The sequence below is a fragment of the Mus musculus genome, chromosome X (genome assembly GCF_000001635.26).
Source record: "Mus musculus strain C57BL/6J chromosome X, GRCm38.p6 C57BL/6J".
Lineage (NCBI taxonomy): Eukaryota > Metazoa > Chordata > Mammalia > Rodentia > Muridae > Mus > Mus musculus.
In genome coordinates, this window is record NC_000086.7 from 134,081,567 (window position 1) to 134,101,570 (window position 20,004).

Here is a 20,004-nt window from a genome sequence, read left to right on the forward strand (position 1 = left end):
AGGAATGCAGAAAGTTAAAGGAAGGGCCAGTGAGACAGCTTAGCAGGTGAAAGTGCCAAATCTCTTGCCAGTTCTGATGAAATGAGTTTGGCCCACAGAAGTTACATGGTAGAAACGAGAACCGACTCTTCTCAATCGTCCTCTGACACACAGCTCATGTGCACCCAAATATAATAAATACATGTAACTGAAAGAAAAGGAAGAAAGAGGGGTTGATAAAGGTGAAAGGCCTGCTCCCTGAATTCTCTCTCATACCCCAATAGAACTCAGCCCTTGTAATGAACATTTGATGGCTCACTGTTACAAGCCATTTCATTTCAAGTTTAGCTTGTGTCATTCTATAACCAGTTGTTTTCCTCCTGACCTTTCCTTCAAAATAGAGGAAATACAAAGCATTTCAATAAAATGTACTCTTTAGGCTTCTAATATTTGTTCTGTAATAATTTTGTGTATGTGTGAGACTGGGTCACTTATAACCCAGACCAGCCTTGATCTCACTATGTAGCTAGTGATGACCATAAACTTGTGATCTTCCTGATTCCACTTTCCGAGTGGTGATGACAGGCGTACAGTGCCACACTCTGCATTTGAGATCAAACCTGGGATCCATGCGTTTGAGGCATATTCTATACCAGCTGAGCTACATCTCGGCCCTTGTAGCATTTTGATGGTTCACTATTACAAGCCATTTAAAGTAGTAGTTGTCCCTGTCACCATCAGTTTCTAAAGATTTATTTCATGTATGTGAGTACACTGTAGCTGTCTTCAGACACCCAGAAGAGGGCATCAGATCCCATTACAGATGGTTGTGAGCCACCATGTGGTTGCTGGGAATTGAACTCAGGACCTCTGGAAGAGCAGTCAGTGCTCTTACCCGATGAGCCATCTGTCCAGCCCAAGTTTCTTTACATCATAAAGATGACTGTATACTATCATTATTTTTCTTGTTCATCAGTCAGGTAAGGAGGATCCAAGTGCACTTGCCAAATATATGTAATCATGTGACCAAACTTGCTGTGTAAATATTGTTGTGATTTTTAAAGTATTTCCCAGCATCTTTTTATATTGTAAACAATGCTGTTCTCTGAAAGCAATTTTAAATGTATATTGTCCCAGTACTTGTTGTAATGTCTTTTTGGAACTTTTACTTACCTACATGTCTTAAAATTCCCACGCACATGTTACCATGTAACAGTGAACTCATTTATGATAATTGGCGGTCTTACTAACTATGCTATAGTTCATACTTGTACCTTTAAAGCTTCCAAACTGCAAATATGCATGTTATTTTACTGAGACTTTAAATGCCTGAACTATAATTGGATCATAAATGGTTAGCTAACTAGACATTTAGTATATCCTATTTTACCTTTTCCCCATATATCCCAAACATTTCATTTTCTTCATTAAAATATGGATTATAATATTCATAGCAATTTACTTTTTTAAAATTATGTCAAAGAAGGCATTCTTTGCAGTACAAGAAAATTACTGGTTTTAGAAAGTTCTTCATTGTATACTCTCAATTATCTCTCATTTGCCTTGCAAACTGACCTTGGGGCAAGATTTTACTTTTTTTTCATTTTAACCTCTTGAAATGATTATAGTTTCATAGGACATTGGGAAACTAATACAAAGGGCCTCGTGTTCCTTCTCACAGTGATTCCATCTTACACTTTTGTTTTGTAGTATAAGGCCAGGCAGGTGTCCTTGGTATATTACTGTGAACTAGACTGCAGACAGTATTCAGTTTTTACAACTGTGAGGGTGGTAATTTATCCCAGTGGATGTACAAACACAACTGTGATTTTATGTGAGCCAACCCTCTCTTGGCATTTATGAACACTGGCTGAAGCAGTGGCTTTTCATCCTAAACTGACTTGACTCCTTTTTATCATCCCAGACAGGGTAAGTTACCACTATGAGAGATAAGTAGTTCTTGAACTAGAGAGATGGCTCGGTTCCTAAAGTGCTTGGGCATTTACCCAGTGTACGCACTTGAGGAGTACTTGAGCACCCAAGTTCAAAGCCTAGAACCAACATGAAAAGTTGGGTGTGGTGACACATTCTGGTAATCTTGGAGGGGGAGGTGGAGACAGGAACATCTTTGGCACTTACTGACCAGCCCGCCTAAACCTAATCAGTAAGCCCTAGACCCCAATGAAACAGCCAGTCTCAAAAACCCAGGTGGATGGTCTTCCTAAGGATCATTATCACTTGACGTTGACTTGGACCTCTGGCTTCTGCCCTCATATATACATGCACACATATGAGAGAGGTAATTTTGAAGTAGGGGAAGTTTACCTATCTATGGTATATTTGTCAATTTCATGTTATGGCAACTTTAGAAAGTGGTATAGCACTGTCATTCCATGGGTAGAGATCAGAGATGCTTCTACACATCCCGTAATGATACCTAGGCTACCTCCCTCACTCCTTACAAGTGAGCACTTTGTTTGAATATGTCCATATAATGCTAAGGTTGAGAAACCCTGCTGCAAAGGATGATGGGGAAACATGACAAGAGTCAGGCAATGGCTATTTGATGGTTGGCACATCCTCTCTTCCCTTAGTCCCTTTTTGTTCTTGGGGGGATGGGGGGGGTTCTCCTGGTGTTTAGAAAAGAGAGGTCCACTAATAGCTTTCTCCCAAATTTGTCTTACAGGTTCTCAAAATAGCTGGCAACAAATCTGGAAATGTAATTCCATAACATTTTTGAAATTTTGAAAACATAATGACGTCTGCATCCGAACCTCCCCGGATGAGGCAGATGGCGCCAGGTGGAGGTCTTACATCGCCATTGCTCCAAAGGAAAGCAGTTTATTCTGTTGTCGTAGTGTGTATATTTTCTGTGACATTAAATAAACTTTGAACACAAGTTTAACATACTACAAATTGATATACATAATCCTTTTGCTTTTAAGAAGCTAACAGCAAGGATGTAAGCTTAACTGTGATTTCTAACTGCAGCATCATTCTTTAATCTTACATTGCCATAGCTCTATTCTTACTTTAGCATAAGCATTTATTCTTCTTAATGATACTTGAGAATTTCTCAGAAACAATGTTTTCAGGAACTTTGATTTTTGTTGAATTTGCTTTCAGTAAAGTAATAACACTTTACCCCGTGAAAACTTTCTAGAGTCTCAGAGCTTTCTGGGAGGAAAACAAAAAAGCACGTGGTTAGAACTAAAAATGATCAGAAGGCCAACAAGGGAAGAGCGTACCACAACAGTGTGTTTGCTTCCAGAAATGCCAGTTATCCAAGTGTGTTGTTTGGTCAGTAGCAGGTGTGAACATACATAGGACAAAGGCTGTCGTGGCACTGGTTTGCAAAAGATTGTCGTAAAGCTCTCCTGTCTAGGTAGCCCGCTTTACAAGTTTAAAAAGGCACTGGTTTTCCACATGGTCAAATTTAATAAAGAAAACCAAGTGAACAAAATATATTCCAATCTTTCAGAAAATCACAAAGCTTTCAGCCCTGTCATCTTAACTAAATCCATTCCAAGAACTTCAAACAGAAAACCCTAAAACTTTGACATTTTCAAGTCTTTAAAGAGGACCAAGTATAGAGCACCGGACGGCAAACTGCCCGTTATGGTTGCCTGCTTCTTTCCAAGTCCGACCAACTTGGAAGGCAATTAGTGCCATTAGCCTGTGCTAACCTGCAGGTTGCCTTGCCTTTTGTTCTCCCACAGTGGCATTAAGGAGGAACTTGGTTTCTCTCCACCAGTTTGACCTCAAGACATTTGAAGAGTTGCCTTAATAATTATTAAGTTTACTAGCACTAATTGTAAGCTTATTTGTATTCCCAGATCCCTACCCTCTGCATTAGGATTATGGGCAGGTGAATTAAAATCACTACTTAAGGCATAAAAAGCATAGTAGTACATTGCTTATATGCCAAGAAAAAGAAAGCAAAGATATTAAAATTGAAGGATTTTTCTCCATATATTTTTAATGAAAATTTGCTGGATCTGTCATATTATAACCTGTCAAGAAAAGTATAAAACAACAAGCACTCCTGCCTGCCTATTCCACTCATGCCCAGTTCAACCCCGATGGATGTTAATTATGCATGCACTTCTTTGTCATTACCCTCTGTGCCTCCTGCAGAAGCAGTCCTTGCTGTGTTGGTTTTGGCAGCTGTCTTGACTTAAAAGCACCAATGTATTTAGATGCAGAGACCAAGAGCAAAGTATTTCTAGTTAGGAACTTGGGTTTTACACAACCAGTTCCAAATCAAGATAAGTGAAGCTGAAGTGATTTGGGAAACAGTTGTCTAGTAGAAACCATGTCCTGGAAAGCCAGCACATTTTCCCGAAGCCTCAGTAAACTTAATTTGCTTAGCAGGCATTCAGGTGACTAAGTTGACAAGAGCAGTGGCATCCCAATTCATCACTATGGAAACACTCATCAGTGGTTGGTTGGTTTGTTTGCTGTTATTTTTTACTGTTGTAATAATACAGTTAGCTACCCCACGTTCATGATCTGCCTTTATTATGTTCAAAACTAATGACTGAAAAATAATCCCACAAATCCTTCAGGCTGTAAGTTCCTAGATAATTGAAAACAAAAATGTGTTCACTTTTGGTTAATTAATGGTACAAATTAGATGGTCTAGTGCTAACTCTATAGATTCATTCTGCTAAATGTATGAGGTCAACTGCCTGAGTACAGTGAAGTGTGGAGTTTTTTCTCCCTGAAGAGCCTGCACCTTTTTGTGTAATTCACCATAACTAACATCCCAGAGCCAGCGTGCTTATTGTCCTGGTTGATAGGAAAAATCAACATTTTTGTAGGAAAAAGAGTGACATTTAGTGGATGATTCCTGATTGAGTAAGACCTGGAAAATAGCCAAAATTATAACTTTTTTCTTTTTATAATACATTCATTAACAAACTCCTTTAACAACAACAAAAAGCATAAAAGAGCTTCAGTTCAATTATCTCATGATGTACGTCAGGCCTTTCCAGTTATTCCAAACAATACAAAGTGACAATATAGTTGGCTTCTAACTATAGTACAAATTTGATTACAGTTAATATACTTAAGATATTACTAGGAAATTGTTCAATAAGCAAAAAGGAAAGTCAATTATTTTGACAAAGTAACGTGTAAATTGTTGGTCACACTGGATTAACTCATGTAACAATGTACTTAGTGGGTGATATGGGAGTGGGAAGCTTGGTCGTTCTATGTTGTTTATTTATGATTGTTGTTCTGTCGTGGATTCAATAAATATTTTAAAAGTCACCCTACTTAGAAATCTTTTGTGAGGGACAAGTGGGAGGGAAGATTATCAAGCAAGACACCTGATGTTAAATTGTGCAAGTGTCAGCCAGCAAAATTCAGCTAAAGGCAGGTTCCCAGGATTTACAGCCCCCCCCCCCCCAATAAAAACCAATTCATGTGTTTTGCACTTGTGAATTATGCAGCTCTCAGGTCGGCCAAGCCCATGTATGATCAAACTTGAAGTTGGGAGGGAAGGCCTTGTGAGGCAAAGGGTTATCTAGTAACTGACCCCCAAGTTAGTGAAGAGCAAAGGAAAGTGTGGAAGCTGTGCTGCTTCCTCCAAGTCAGAACGTTTCTTTGTTGAAGTAGAACTGAACCTTCCTAGGATCCAGACTCGAGTATCGCTGACAGCGTTTGCGCAGGCTTTTTGCCAAAGTCCGAGGGCCACATAAGAAAACCCCCACCGCAGACCTGTAAGAGTAGAGCAGTACTAATTACTTGGATGCAATTGTGAGCTGAAAACAGTGGAAATGTAGAACAGCCTCTGCTACTCCCAACAATTTCCACCAAAAACTCAGTTGGTGATTGGGTCCATCATAGTTCTGTCCTGAAACAGGGCAGGCTGGGGTCACAAGGACCTAGCACTCTTAGGAGCTATTGGTAGTAATGGTTGCTGGGAAAATGAGAGCCATTTTATCATTTTCTCCAGTGTAGCCATTGGTACCTTGCCAATGCTCCTGGAAGCAGCCCTAATTAAACCCACTAGGTCACCAAAAGGGAGCAAAAAACCTTGAAAGTAGAAGAGGGATGAGTAAAAGAAATCAGGAGTGAGAAGGGGCACAAGAAAAAGAGGCCATAGGAAGTGAATAAGATAAAAATCCAAGTGCTCAGCCCTGAAATCATACACATACAAATAACATTAAATGAACTAAGCAGGTTATGTTTCTATATTTAAGGGAAAAGGATATATACATACATATATATATATATATATAGTCACAAATATATTTTTATATACATGATATAAGGCTATATATATACATGTGTATGTATGTGTGTATATATATATACACATATATTTGTATATATATATATATAAATGAGGCCTTGAAAGAGAGGGATACATGGGAGGAGTTGGGGAGAATGATATAATTTCAAAAAAATAAAATGTTATGGACATAGGAAAATATAATGAAACATGTATAATTAATATGCACTGAGAAAAAACTTAAATTCAGTTGTTAAAATTCTACTTTCTTCCAAGTCAATTTTTTCTTAAACTTTTTATTCCCAAGTCTCAGCCTTTCAGCCTTTCTCCATTCTATTGAGAACACAAGAGATGTGGTGCAATAAATACCATTGTTAAGTGATATGCACTGTGGTAGAGGCAGGATAGAAAAACGGGAATGTAAGGGGCGTAAGCGGGAAAGAAGCCCCTCCCCCCGAGATCTAGTTTGCCTTTCATGCTAAGTGGAGAAACCTCGGCCCAAATGATGAAGCCAAAGTGACCTACTGAAATACTGCACGTTTTTCTAAAGACATGGCAAACAGGAATACTAAAGCAATGAATGGACTATGCATACTGAGGGTTAGAGTGGCTGTCACCTTGACTTTGGCTGTATACGCTCCTGTATCTCATAGCTCATAAAGGAACCTGACAGCATCATTTACAAAAGAAAAACACTTAAGGAAAATAAATAAGCTCAGGTGTTTTCTATCCAATTTTTAAACTTCCCCTAAAATTTATTTTTCCCTTAACCATTAAACCATGTCACTTATACCCTTTCAGGGATGTAACTTTACCCTAGGACAGGATTCTGTGTATAGTCATTGTAAAGAAACCTAGATACAACTCTCTTGAGAAGCCTGTGTCTATGTCGTGGGATTGTACTGTCCTTGTTCTATATGCTTCTCTAAGTACTTACACTGTTTCATTTTGCCTGTCTTCCAAATTCTTTTCTGCCAAATAATCAAGGATTTGACTTCCTGAATGGAGGTCTCTAAGGGGAACAGGTTGGTCCATCTGAGCTACTGCAGGCAGATCCAGTCTGCCTGGCCAACTCTGACATCCCAGCTGTGAGCTTTCCCTTTTGAAAAGGAGAATAAACACCCATGGAAGGAGTTACAGAGACAAAGTTTGGAGCTGTGATGAAAGGATGGACCATCTAGAGACTGCCATATCCGGGGATCCATCCCATAATCAGCTTCCAAACGCTGACACCATTGCATACACTAACAAGATTTTGCTGAAAGGACCCAGGTATGGCTGTCTTGTGAGACTATGCCGGGACCTAGCAAACACAGAAGTGGATGCTCACAGTCAGCTATAGGATGGATCACAGGGCCCCCAATGGAGGAGCTAAAGAAAGTATCCAAGGAGCTAAAGGGATCTGCAACATTATGAACTAACCAGTACCCCGGAGCTCTTGACTCTAGCTACATATGTATCAAAAGATGGCCTAGTCGGCCATCAATGGAAAGAGAGGCCCATTGGACTTGCAAACTTTATATGCCCCAGTACAGGGGAACCCCAGGGCCAAAAAGTAGGAGTGGGTGGGTAGGGGAGTGGGGGGAGGGTATGGGGAACTTTTGGGATAGCATTGGAAATGTAAATGAGGAAAATACCTAATAAAAATATTTTTTTTAAAAAAGGAGAATAAAAATAGCACTTACCTTGCAGGGTTGTTCTAAGAATTAAAAACATAAAATAAATGGACGAGTATGGGGCACACAGGAAGTGTGCCTGAGCTAACTGCTATATAAACTAGCTTTTGTGGACCTAGCCCCACCCCAAACTTTGATGTGCCTGTGAAGGTGGTTTTCCAAAGCTAAGCTTTCTAATTACACCATGGATCTCAACTTCTCCCGACCTCTCCTCTTTTTAAACCTAATTATGGTGTAATCCATGTACCATAAAGTGCACCCTTTGAACTGTACAATTAGTGCTTTTCGCTATAACCACAAAGTCATGAAACCATCATCATTAATTCCATCCCCCTTAATGGAACCTGTCTACATTAGAATCCACTGATTTCTTCCCAGCCATATCACCTATCCTACATAGTCACTGGTCAATTTTCTCTACATATATTACCATACCGTGAATGGCCTTCTCTTTCTAATAATTTGCAGCATTTAAAAATTATGTGGGCTGGTGAGATGGCTCAGTGGGTAAGAGCACCCGACTGCTCTTCCAAAGGTCCGGAGTTCAAATCCCAGCAACCACATGGTGGCTCACAACCATCTGTAACAAGATCTGATGCCTTCTTCTGGTGTGTCTGAAGACAGCTACAGTGTACTTACATATAATAAATAAATAAATCTTTAAAAAAAAAAAAAAAGAAAAAGAAAAAAATTATGTACACATGTAGGAGCCGGGGCATGTTCTGTGTGTCTGCAGAATCCCAAGGAGGTATCAGATTCTCTGAAGTTGAAGATACAGAAAGTTGTGAACCACCTTTTATGGGTGATAGGCATTGAACTCAGGTCCTCGGGAGGAACAGCAAACACCACTGAGCTGTATTGTCAAACCCCCTCTAGTTTCTTTTATTCAGCATAATACCTTCAAAGTTAACCCATGGTATTGCATGTGTCAGTACTTGAAAGAAGTATTCTTTATAGATGAATAAAATCCCATTCTCTGTTCACCACATCTGGTGATAGAAAGTCAGATGGTTTTCACTTTGGGTTATTATAAGTAAATAGCTGCTGTGCACATGCATGTGGAAATTTATGGGGTGTGTGTGTCTGTGTGTGTGAGAGAGAGAGAGAGAGAGAGATGTCATTTCTCTTGGGTATTTATCAAGGAGCTGGATTTTTGGACCATGTGGGTCTCTGTCTAACACTTTGAAGAACTGTTGAAAGTTTTCTCCAGGAGTTGCAGTCTCGCATCCCTATATAACCAATATAGTAAGAGTCCAAATTTTCCAATTCCTTGCCAACATTTGTTATTGTTCATTTTCTGCTGTAGCCATTTTACTCCTCTCTCTTACAGACTGGATATTGTCCTGTCTCTAAAGCACACTCAGACCACCCTTACACCAAATAGTAAGCACTTCTTGAGCCTGTCATTGCAGCACCCATGCCCATGATGCTGAAATATTTTTTTCTCTTGGCTTCTGGGACAGCAGTTCTCTTGCTCCTTAGCCTTTATCGCAGTTTATCATTACTCCTCTCTGTGTTCTGTAGGCAGTCCTTTACAGTGTTCTTTCTCAGAGGGCAATGTGATGAGAAAACAGAATGGGGAAATATCCCCCAGAGAGAAAGAGATCCAGCCGGGATGATTTGGTTTGGGGTCGGGGGTAGTTGAAGGGAACACACGAAAACACGATACAGTGACACACCTTATGTATGAAAAGACAGGATGATGCCCATGACTAAGCAAATAAATGAAATAGTCCACTCCTTCTCCTGTTCGCCTCCTCCTTCCCTCTTCTCTGCACCTTCTCTCTCCTCCCTGTCCCCTCTACCCAATCCTTCTCACTCCCCAACAGTTTCAACTGATCAACACAGAAGACATAAAATTGCATAATGCCTTTTACTAACATTCTGCTTTGCAATTTAATGAAACTTCTGTATATTGGCCCAGTCTTCACAACAACCATACAAATAAATAAGGCATGCATCTATTAATGTCCCCATTTTGTGTACAAGAACTCTGAAGATCAGGAGGACTTTTAGCTCCACTTACCATAACTGAAAAGTGTCAAAACGATAGAGTTGGGACCCAGGATCGCCGCAATTTGTCACTACAGACTCTCACCACTGCCTTCATAAAGCCTTTACTGTTCACTTCCTGTGTCCCTCCTGTCCTTTGACAGTTGACACCTCTTCCCTGAGGTGTCCACAGACCTTTGTCCTAGAGTGCATTATTCTACCTTGAATTAATTCTCTGCATTTCTTCTTTGAGTGTTTATCTTTTTTAAAAAAGAATCCTTATTCCCATGTTTTTTTTTTTTCAAGCTGTTCTGGAATAGATGAATTTACAGAAACGAGGGAGCAGCGCTTGTGGACATGGACTGCTCTTTCCCTGCCAGCTTGTTCAGGGGGTTACCAAAATCCTCCTCCTCTTCTTCCCATTGGCAGTGCCAGCTTCTGAGCATCTGCTTTTGCTGTTTGCTCTAACATGTCTAGAAAGTCTCCAGAAAACTGGGTGTAGTGGCGTGCACCTGTAATCCCAGTACTGTGGACATGGAGGCCGGAGATCTAGAAATCAAGATCGTCATCTGGCTCTATATTGAGATTATGTGTAATTGTAGAGGCCAGCCTGGGAGACAGGAACTGCTCTCTCCAAACACAGAGCTCTATTAGTCAATGAACTAGATAAAACACCCCAAATCGTATTACTTTATGTAGATATCTCAACTTGATGTAGAGATCATTGAGCACGCCACCCCCAAAAATGCATGCAAATTCTCCAGTTTTCTGTTTTGTTCAGCACTAACTTTATGAGCCAAGTCTCTTCACCTTGCTCACTCGATAGAGACTTATGGGGACAATAAACAGCCGCGTATCAATGACAAGATCATGACCCTTATTTTACTAAAAACCTGGATGAAATGTCCTCATTCTTAAAGTTTTCTATTAAATTTTATTTATTATGTGTATGCAAGGGTTTGTGTGTGGGTATGTGCATGCGTGTGTGCACGCATAAGCACACACGTGTGTGTGTAGGGCTGTCAGAGGTCAACAAGTGGGCAGAGTGTCATATTTCCTATGTGGAGGGCAGAGGACAATTTAAGGGAGTTTGTTCTCTCTTAACACGTAGGTCTTAGTGGCAAAGCCCCTTCCCTGACAATCCATTTCACTGTCCCACTCTGTCCCAGGTGTGCGCAGTAAGCTTAAATCCGAACTCTGCAGACTCAGTTAACTAGAAGACGAGGTACTTACTTGGGGTGGGCAGTAGCTATTCTAGAAAACTCATTGTCCCACATTGGTCTCCCAAAGGAAGTTTTCTGCTTCAGACCTGTCAGGATGTCAGTGGCTCTGTCAAAGTTTAATGCTGCATGACCAGCCTGGAAACAGAGAAGTATAAAATTAGAAAACCCAAGTTTGACAGCTGCCTTTTCTGTAAGCCACTTTTAACTTTCAGTGTGAGGATGGGGCCAGGTAAGAAATGATAAGGGATAATTATTTTGGTACACATGCACTATATTTTGTCTTAACATTTGCTATTGGAATCAGTGTTTTATTTCAACTCACAATGTTGCTATCCCAGCCAGTGAGGAAGAGACGGTAGTTTAGAAAATCCATTTTGCCTAATTCCTCCATCTCTTGTTCCAGGGAATTCAATAAGTTGTTGAACCAGGCAAAGGCACCTGTCTCTCTACAGATCCAGTAGAAATAGATCTAAAATGAGCAAAAGAATCCATGCCCTTATTAAGAATCTTTCACAATGTATGCTGTGATGACAGGGGTGTGTGTATATGTATAACATAAATGCATATATAACATATGTATATACATCGACATACCTATATTTGTTGACCAAGTCTAAGGGCAATGGATCACATAAAGTGGAAGACTTAATTTAAATGTTCAGAGTTCTGACAAATTTCCATTACAGAAGAAACCTTCCAAGGTCATCTTTGTTACTGGGAGATCATCATGATAAGCAAAATAAGGGAGATACTGTCTAAGTTTTGTCTCATATGGAAAACATGGAACTAGAATGAGAGTATTTGGGAGAAGAGAAGAAGGCTGCATAGACGGGCTGGAGATGGTGAAGAGGATGGGTGAGTATATGGTCATAGTAAATGACTTTAATGGAAATGTCATTATGAGATAATAATATGTACAGTGAACATAAACTAAAAAAGAAAAGTTCAAAGCAAAAAATAAAAAAGTTTAAATAAATAAAAATAAAACTGCAAATTGAAAAGAATCTGATTCAACTCATAGAAGCAGTTGCAAGGACGAAGATCACTTTTTTTTTCAGGAGGGGAGGGGGATTTGTTTTGATTTGTTGTTGTTTTCTTTTCTTTTTAGCATGAGATGTGAGTTCATTTTGTTCTTTTTTCTTTTATCATGGGCCTTAAAAGGTATTCTGTCCAGATTATTAAAGGCTACTTTAAAAATGATTTAATAGGAACAACCTTGGGCAACAAGCTAAATAGCTTTAGTTTGAAGAATTAGTGTTATGAGAATTTTGGTTTCTTTAAAAACCCAGTTATTTTATGTGAGTATTTTTGTTTGTTTGTTTGAATCCCAGGTATGGGATAAGAGGCTGCTTCACAGCAGGTGATTATGATTTGCCTCGTGCAGTAGCAGAAGCGTGATCTTTGCCAGCTGTAGACAGTTTAATTCTGGGGACTCTGGAGAGGGTATAAATGAGAGAGCCCTGAAAGGGCCTGAGACAGTGGCTGCTCCCCCTGCTGCTGTCCCAATTGCTGCTGGTGCAATTTGTCCATGAGCAAAGAAACCAGAAGAAGTTGGAGATATCCTGGCGACAAAGGTAGGACTTGCCCCAAGGAACCAAATGCCCATAATCAGCAGGAAGTATTCTAAAGAGGTCTCCACTCCTTTCTCCTCTAACTTTGTTTCTCTCCTATCTAGTGTTATGCAGTTGGAAGAGACTAGGGTGGAATAAGGGTTGGAAGGGTGGGAGATACAAGAGCCCAATAAAATAGCTAAAAACAAATAAACCAACAGGCTAGAGCACTACAGAGCGGAGAATTCACCAGACAGGGTATTTCTTCTCTTTTATAGCCTCTGAATTGACAAGATACAGATTATTCTCCAGCAGCCTGGACTGTGCAGCAGTGTTTGCAGTGGTGCTCAGGCCAGCCGTGTAGCTACAAACTGAACGAACTGCTTGGTGCATCCCCTGCTAGTGCCCTATGCCCTATGCCCCACTCCTATCTCCAGATAGATTCTCCTGACCCACTTATGAAGCAAAAGACCTCGGGCTATAATGGCTCAGGCCAGAGGAATAGTGAAATGTGGGAATGTACCTTTTGTGTTTTGAGCTTGTTGTCGGCACGCTGGAATTTGTACCAGATAGATTTCAAGATGGAAGCAAAGGGAGTGACCCCAATCCCTGCCCCAACCAGTACAGCCACTTCATACTGGAAAACATCCTCACTGACTGTGCCAAAGGGACCGTCCACCTCGATCCTAGCAAATGAGAAAAGACAACTTTCATAACAGACTTGTTTTCTCTTTTCTGTTACTCTACATCTTGTTTTGAGTCTCAAGGACCTACCTGGGCATTGGTGAGTGCTGTTGTTCAAATGTCCTTATGAGATTTCGTGTCCAGTCCCCTGCTGCTCGAATATGAACGGAGAAAAATTCTTCCTCTGGAGCAGAAGTCAGAGTGAAGGGATGCCACTCCAGGAAGGAAATGGAGGGGCAATTTACAAATATATACTGTCCTACTTCCATGCTAAAGCCTCGCTTCCTCATCTGCAATTCCAAAACATTAGATGGGTGCATGACAACCTGTGAATGAAACACAGAGATCATTAGAGGCAAACTCCAAACATGAAAAGGACAGACATTTAAATAGATGAAGAAAGCCCAAGTGCATCTAACTTATAGTACATGGTCAAGTCCTCTCTAGAAGGCACTCCCTAAGCTACTACTTAGCTCCAGACAAGGTTCTGTGTTGTCAGGGTTCCTGATACTTCAAGAGAAGCAAAAAAAAAAAATCTTTAAGATTATTATATTTTAGTTATCTTACAAAATTATGGATTCCATTGTGAAATATATATACATATCACTGTGATATATATATATGTATTTACATATGTGTGCATTATATATGTATTATATATACACACGTGTATGTATATATGTGTATATACATATGATATAATATAATATATGTACCTTGCTCATGTTTGCTTCAGGCTTCCCCTCTCTGCAGGTACCCTTTTCCCTGAGTAGGCAGTTTTCTGCTTTCCCCTCACAATCTCTTCATTTCACTCATAGTTCTCCTTTGCTTCCACACTCTATGTACATTTCTATTTCATTCATATTTATCACAAACATGAGAAAGTGCTTATTTTGCTTAAAATGATAATCTCCGGTTCTCATCTATTTTTCTGTAAATGACTTCATTCCATTCTTCTTTATGATTGAATAAAATCTTATTGCGTTTTTTTAACAGTTACTTTTCGTTCTCTGTGTGTTCTCTTGTCTGTGTATGCACTATGTGCATACAGTGCTAGAGAAGGGCGTCAGAGCCCCTGAAGCTGGAGTTATGAGCAATGATGCACCACCATGTGGGTGGGTGCTCTTAACCACTCGGCCATCTTCCCAGTCCCCAGGAAAACTGCCATCCACTTTGTTTAAACATTGGTAACCAGTTCTTTAGTTTAGCTCACAAGATCAGTCGCAGAGCCTTGAGCACAGTAGAAAAGCACTCTATCACTGAGTGGTACCCTCCAATTCAGTTCACCCCTTAAATAATCACTGTGTACACAAAGCAAAATACATTTGTGGGCGAGCTCTGGCTCCAGTCCCGTTTGTACCCTGCAACATAGAATTGTTCCAGCCAAAGCCCTATTCCCTACAGTCTTGTCCAGCACTAGAGACACAGAGCATGTTTCCTCCTCCAAAATCCTTTTTGAGCCTTCAGGGCGAACATCAGGACAATTTAGTTCTCCGATCAAGTAGAACACAACTTTTATCACTGCAATGGAAAGTGTTTATTTTGTTACCTTGGTAATCACGACCTTCTGCTGGGAGCGATAAAAGCGAAGGATCCTTTCAAATATATAAAAAGCAATCGGTGCAAGGATCCACTTCCAAGACTACACAAAGACAGGGTAAAGAATGAAATTAACCTTCAGTCTCTCATATAGGACTTATTTGAGTAGCAGTTCGTTTCTTCAGTTAGCGTGTATCTATCAAGTTCTCTACTGTCTATCACTATGAAGTCACTAATTTCAGCAAAGTTTAGAATGGAAATGAATACAAAGCAATAGTTTTGTTTGTCAATCTCATTAATGAAATCATTCTCTGAAACGCACAGGTCATATCAGGAAGCAAATGGCAAAGATAAAGCATAAGAGCACATGTGTGTGTGTGTGTTTATATTCAAATTTAAAATTTTGAAAATCTAAGAAAACTATTCCATTCTTTAAAAAGCAAATGCACAATAGAAGCAAATGACTAAATGCTATACTAGCAAAAGGGGATATAGATATATAGATATATGGATGACCAATGCTACTGGTAGGAATACACAAAATTTGACTTCCAACCTAGCCCCACAAAACGCCAAAAGTAAACAGATTTTTAAAAACAACACAGTAACACTCTATTCCGTCAAGTTGGATGCTGAGGTTTGCAGTTGGAAGCCAGTGTTCGGCAACAAATGCCCAGTCCACATGTTCACATATGTAGCTAAAGCTTGTTGACAGCACTTTCCTAGATGGCAGCAGTTTGCCAGTACATCTCAACAGAGCCAAAAGCATTCCCTCTCTTTTTAACCATGGAATTTGACTTCTAGAAAGTAGGGATTAAAAAAATAATAATGAGGGTGTGCAGAAAGCCCATGACAACTGTATTGGTCAAAATATTGACTAAGAAAACTAAAATGCCACATTACAGATGCTTTAAAAACAAATGTTTGAAAAGGAATATTTGACAATACAGGACAGCCTCTATGACATAGAGCGAGATCACCTCAGGTTGTAGAACTATATGAATTCACGTCTAAGAATTTTTATGTTTTTAAACTGATAAAAATGTATTATTTATGTAATTTTCCAATGGTGGATGTGTTAAAAGAGTATCTTTTTGTAAATGTTTGTGGAAAGAACAAAGCAATACATTTGAGTGGCAAAATTGGTATCCTCACCCTTAGGGGATATTACATGGCCAATCAAAGTAACTTCTGAACTTAAGTATACCTCAAAACAGGCCAATTTAGTGTGTCTCCAGCACTATATGGAGAAAATACACTGATAAGAAACAATCCTCACCTGGGTTCTGTAAAGACCACGACATCTAGCAGTATGACTTCAACTCTGTTAAGTCCCCACTGTAGATAGGATCCACTCTAATCCCAGCCATCTACCCCTCCGCCCGTCTATCTAGGCCTGGCCCTGTACTTGATCCCCTCTGCCTAGCAATTGCAATGGAGTCAGCGTTCTGTGCCGTCATGACCCCGTGGCTTTGCCCTCTCTTTAAGTGAGCGCTGAGGCGCTGATCTCGTTCTTATGCTTGTGTAACAAGCACGTTGCGTGCCCTCATAACAAACGGAAACAACCAGCACGCCATAACATTGAAGATAGCCTGCTTCAAGGCTGAGGGGAGTTGTCTCCCTGAACAGTTGACTGGGATTTCAAAGCCGAGCTTTGGAACAATACAGTAGTTAAAGGTTTCATCACTGGATTCAAAAAGAAAAAAAAAGAAAAAAGAAAAAGAAAAAAGAAAACCTAGCACCATTAATTACTGATTGTGACTTTACTTCATCTTACAAAATTCTAGTCCTTCTGTCCCAAAATAAATATGAAAGAATTACCACAGAAATCATCTATCTCAGGCAACAGAACTGGGTCATAGTAAATATTACTTCACCTCTATAGGAAGGTTCCACAACACATAGCCACCATTAAGCCTATCTCTTTTAAGCACCCCTGTAATTTGCCTGTTGCAGATAAGTTTGGAAGACTGTAGATAGCTTTCATAGGAAGGAGCCAATGATGAGCTAATAATAATGGCACTACTTAACAGGGGTAACATTCAAAGAGATGTTAGTCATTCCTCCAGAGCATTCTTACCTCAGGGGGGTGCCCCGCAAAATGAGGATGCCTGCAACTCCCCTTATGGTCATCCCACTCGTGAAAAGAATGGGAACAATTGTGAGGATGGCTTTCACCCAAGCTCTCCTCTGTTTGACCCCGGACAATCCCACTGCAACATAGAAAGTAGGAAAGCTTATGATAATGAATTATGCACTATCGGGGGGGGGGGGCTGGGATACAAGAATAGAGATCAGAAGACCTTACCCCAGGCCATGGATCCCTAAGCAGATGATATAGACGATAAAAAGGTGATGTGTATACCAAAAGAGCTCAAAATAATTCCTGCGGATAAACTCCATAGCTGACGTTACCATGAGAACCAAAGCTACAGTGGCAATCACTCCAGTAAGGCCAGCAATACTGGTAAATGCTGCATACATCACTGTCTGTGAAAGGAGAAAATGTCAGCCTGGCCAAAAAAAAAAAAAAAAAAAAAAAAAAAAGCACCAAGAATACCACGATCTTCCTAGTTTTGACCACATACCCATTCTTTGTCATCAAATCACCTCACCATGTTTGGAGACTGGATGGGATTTAGCCAAGAATCTTCTTTCTCAGGATGAGATAGGCTGGAGAGAACAGAAGCGAGAGATCCATCCATGGCCTGTTGGCTTCTTCTGTAGCGTTCGAAGTTAAATAGGTGTGCAATGATATGAATAACTAAGAGGAAAGATGGGAGGTGTCAGGGACATTCTGGCAAACATACCCCCACTGAAACAAGAGACTCGATCTACAGTGCCTAGCAGAATGCTGACTCCATAGTGTGCCCAGCTACACAGAAAGACCCAAGACCTTTTTTCTCCCACCCATTCAGTTCCCAAAGGAACCGAATATATACTCCACGAATATGGATCTAAAAAGGTGTCTCTTAAGTAGTTCCAGGTGATCATTAAATATGTTTTAATGTTTCTATACACAAGCAAATAACAGTACACCCTGAATCACCTACTGTCCATGGCTGCATGTTTTGCCCAAGTTACCTGTGAATATGCAGATCATATATGCCACCAGCTTATGGAAGGTGAGGTTGTGATCCAATGGCTTTCTCAGTGTACGGTTGCAAAACTACAAATGCAAAGTCATTCTGGTCAGGTATCACCAGCGGGTCTTAGGAAATTCCCTCATTCACACCATCACATCCTAGCCACAGCACACCAATACCCCGCCATCCTCATCCACCCAAGGAGACCTCTGGCTTCCATTCCTAAGGACTTGGTGTTGAGCTTCAGGTGTTCCCTCTTTCATGTGAGAGCTGAACTAAGAAAAGCTGGAACTCACTGAGCAGGTGCCCCTCAAGAAGGACAGCAGATTTCGACACACAGGAATCAGGATCATCATGCTGTTAAAATTCAAGCACAGAGCAGATGCTCTGGCCAAGGCCAAGGCAGTCTGGAACAGAGGAGACAAGAGAAACTGCTGCTTTATCTCAGCATCTGGCAGGTGAGGATTGGTCCAGTCTACTTTTCTAAGATGAGCAAATGGATACTGGGACAGCTTCCTGCATCCCTCTGTCACTCTCTCTCTGGCCTACCAGGCCAATCTCTCTGTTTCCAAACAGAGAAAAAGGTGTCGAACTTACTTAATTGAATTGAGAAATCCCCATGAGAGTGGTTTGCAGTTGTTGGGTGATCTATTGACTAATGTGAGCAAGAACAAGATCCAGTAATTCCACACTAGCAAAGACAGTCTATGGATGTAACATTTTGCAGTGGGTATTTTTATTTCATGCATCTAATTATGACTTTATTGTTTGCCCTTTATAAATTAGCCTTGGAGATCATATATCCTTTTATATATTTTTAACTAGAGCTTATATTAAGGTACAATTATGCATGATGACTATTTTATTCTCTTTTCTATATTTTCTAATGTTGAAAATATAATAAAGTAATACTTGTATAGAAAATAAAAATTTAACCAGTTATGCAAGACATATTTAAAATGGAACCCTTGGAGCAATATTCTTAAATATAGCTAGAGATAGAAGGGAGAGCCTTTCTCTGTTTAGTACTTGGCATGTGACACAGGGTCCATTGCATGCTAGGTCTCCGAGAAAGTGTAATTTTATGTGCAGAATTTTGGGATGGTTTTTTTTGAATGACCAGGGACCATAAAGCAAAAACAGTAAAAGGTCTAGGCTCATGATATACTCAGTTCCATGGCAGCTAAACCCAACCTTTCAACTGATATAACTGGTCTCCAAGTTGCTTTATGTTTTCTGAATCCTAGCTATGAATTTTGACAATCTTACAGAAGTATTTGGGTGAGGGAACAGCCAGGCTATTTTTCATTTTAATTCAGCTAATTGGTGAGTCTTACACATGTGCCCGTGTACAACTAACTAAAAAGACAATTATGGGTGATAATTCACAATACCTTAGCCCTTTTAAATAATAATTATTAAGGCACATCTCTCATGCTCATATATTAGGAAAATCAATATTGTTAAAACGGCTAAATTAATGAAAGTAGCATACAGATTCAATACAATTCCCCACAGGGTTCCAATGACATTCTTCACAGAACTAGAGAAGAACAATATAAAATTCATACAAAGTTCAAAAGGACTCTGAATGGCCAAAAAGCCCTCAGTAGAAAGAATCATGCTACAGGTATCACAAAACCTGATCTCAAATTATACATATCAATATATACACAACAACACAAAACACATATAAAGGGATGGGGAGATGGTGCAGCAGGGAAGAACATTGTTGTGAAAGTATGAGGACCTAGATTCAAACCCCTAGCACCAGTGAAGAAAGCCAGGCATGAGAGTCACACCTGTAACTACAATGCCTGGGCAATGTGGGTAGAGACAGGAGTGTCACTGGGGCTTGTTGGCACCTGGCTAGCTCCAGGTTCAGTGAGAGACCCTGTCTCAAAGGAGTAATGTGGAGAGGGATAGAGCAGAGGACCTAACATCTCCTGGCTTTTGCATAGAAGTACTTAAATGTACACACACACACACGTATACCACACAAACAAAAAGTAAATACTTTTAGAAAACATA

General features: G+C 40.1%; 2 protein-coding genes across 6 annotated transcripts in view; one reads left to right on the forward strand and one right to left on the reverse strand.

Moving 5' to 3' along the window:
• The window catches only part of Cstf2 (cleavage stimulation factor, 3' pre-RNA subunit 2), a 27,647-nt gene extending 22,391 nt beyond the window's left edge, over positions 1–5,256 (forward strand). For all 4 annotated transcript variants that reach the window (NM_001359053.1, NM_001359054.1, NM_133196.6 and 1 more), the window contains one exon: positions 2,666–5,256. The gene's annotated coding sequence lies outside the window, so the exon portion shown is untranslated. The remainder of the gene's footprint in view (positions 1–2,665) is intronic.
• Positions 4,855–20,004, reverse strand: part of Nox1 (NADPH oxidase 1) — a 51,291-nt gene continuing 36,141 nt past the window's right edge. The window contains exons 3-13 of one of the 2 annotated variants that reach the window (NM_172203.2): positions 18,270–18,380; positions 17,972–18,056; positions 17,503–17,651; positions 17,196–17,377; positions 16,968–17,100; positions 14,898–14,990; positions 13,439–13,674; positions 13,188–13,350; positions 11,437–11,583; positions 11,125–11,249; positions 4,855–5,706 (exon numbers count right to left, since the gene is read on the reverse strand). In NM_172203.2, the coding sequence (NP_757340.1) occupies positions 5,580–5,706; positions 11,125–11,249; positions 11,437–11,583; positions 13,188–13,350; positions 13,439–13,674; positions 14,898–14,990; positions 16,968–17,100; positions 17,196–17,377; positions 17,503–17,651; positions 17,972–18,056; positions 18,270–18,380 (1,551 nt within the window). In that variant the 3' untranslated portion in view covers positions 4,855–5,579. The remainder of the gene's footprint in view (positions 5,707–11,124; positions 11,250–11,436; positions 11,584–13,187; positions 13,351–13,438; positions 13,675–14,897; positions 14,991–16,967; positions 17,101–17,195; positions 17,378–17,502; positions 17,652–17,971; positions 18,057–18,269; positions 18,381–20,004) is intronic. The other variant, XM_006528515.3, reaches the window with a different exon arrangement.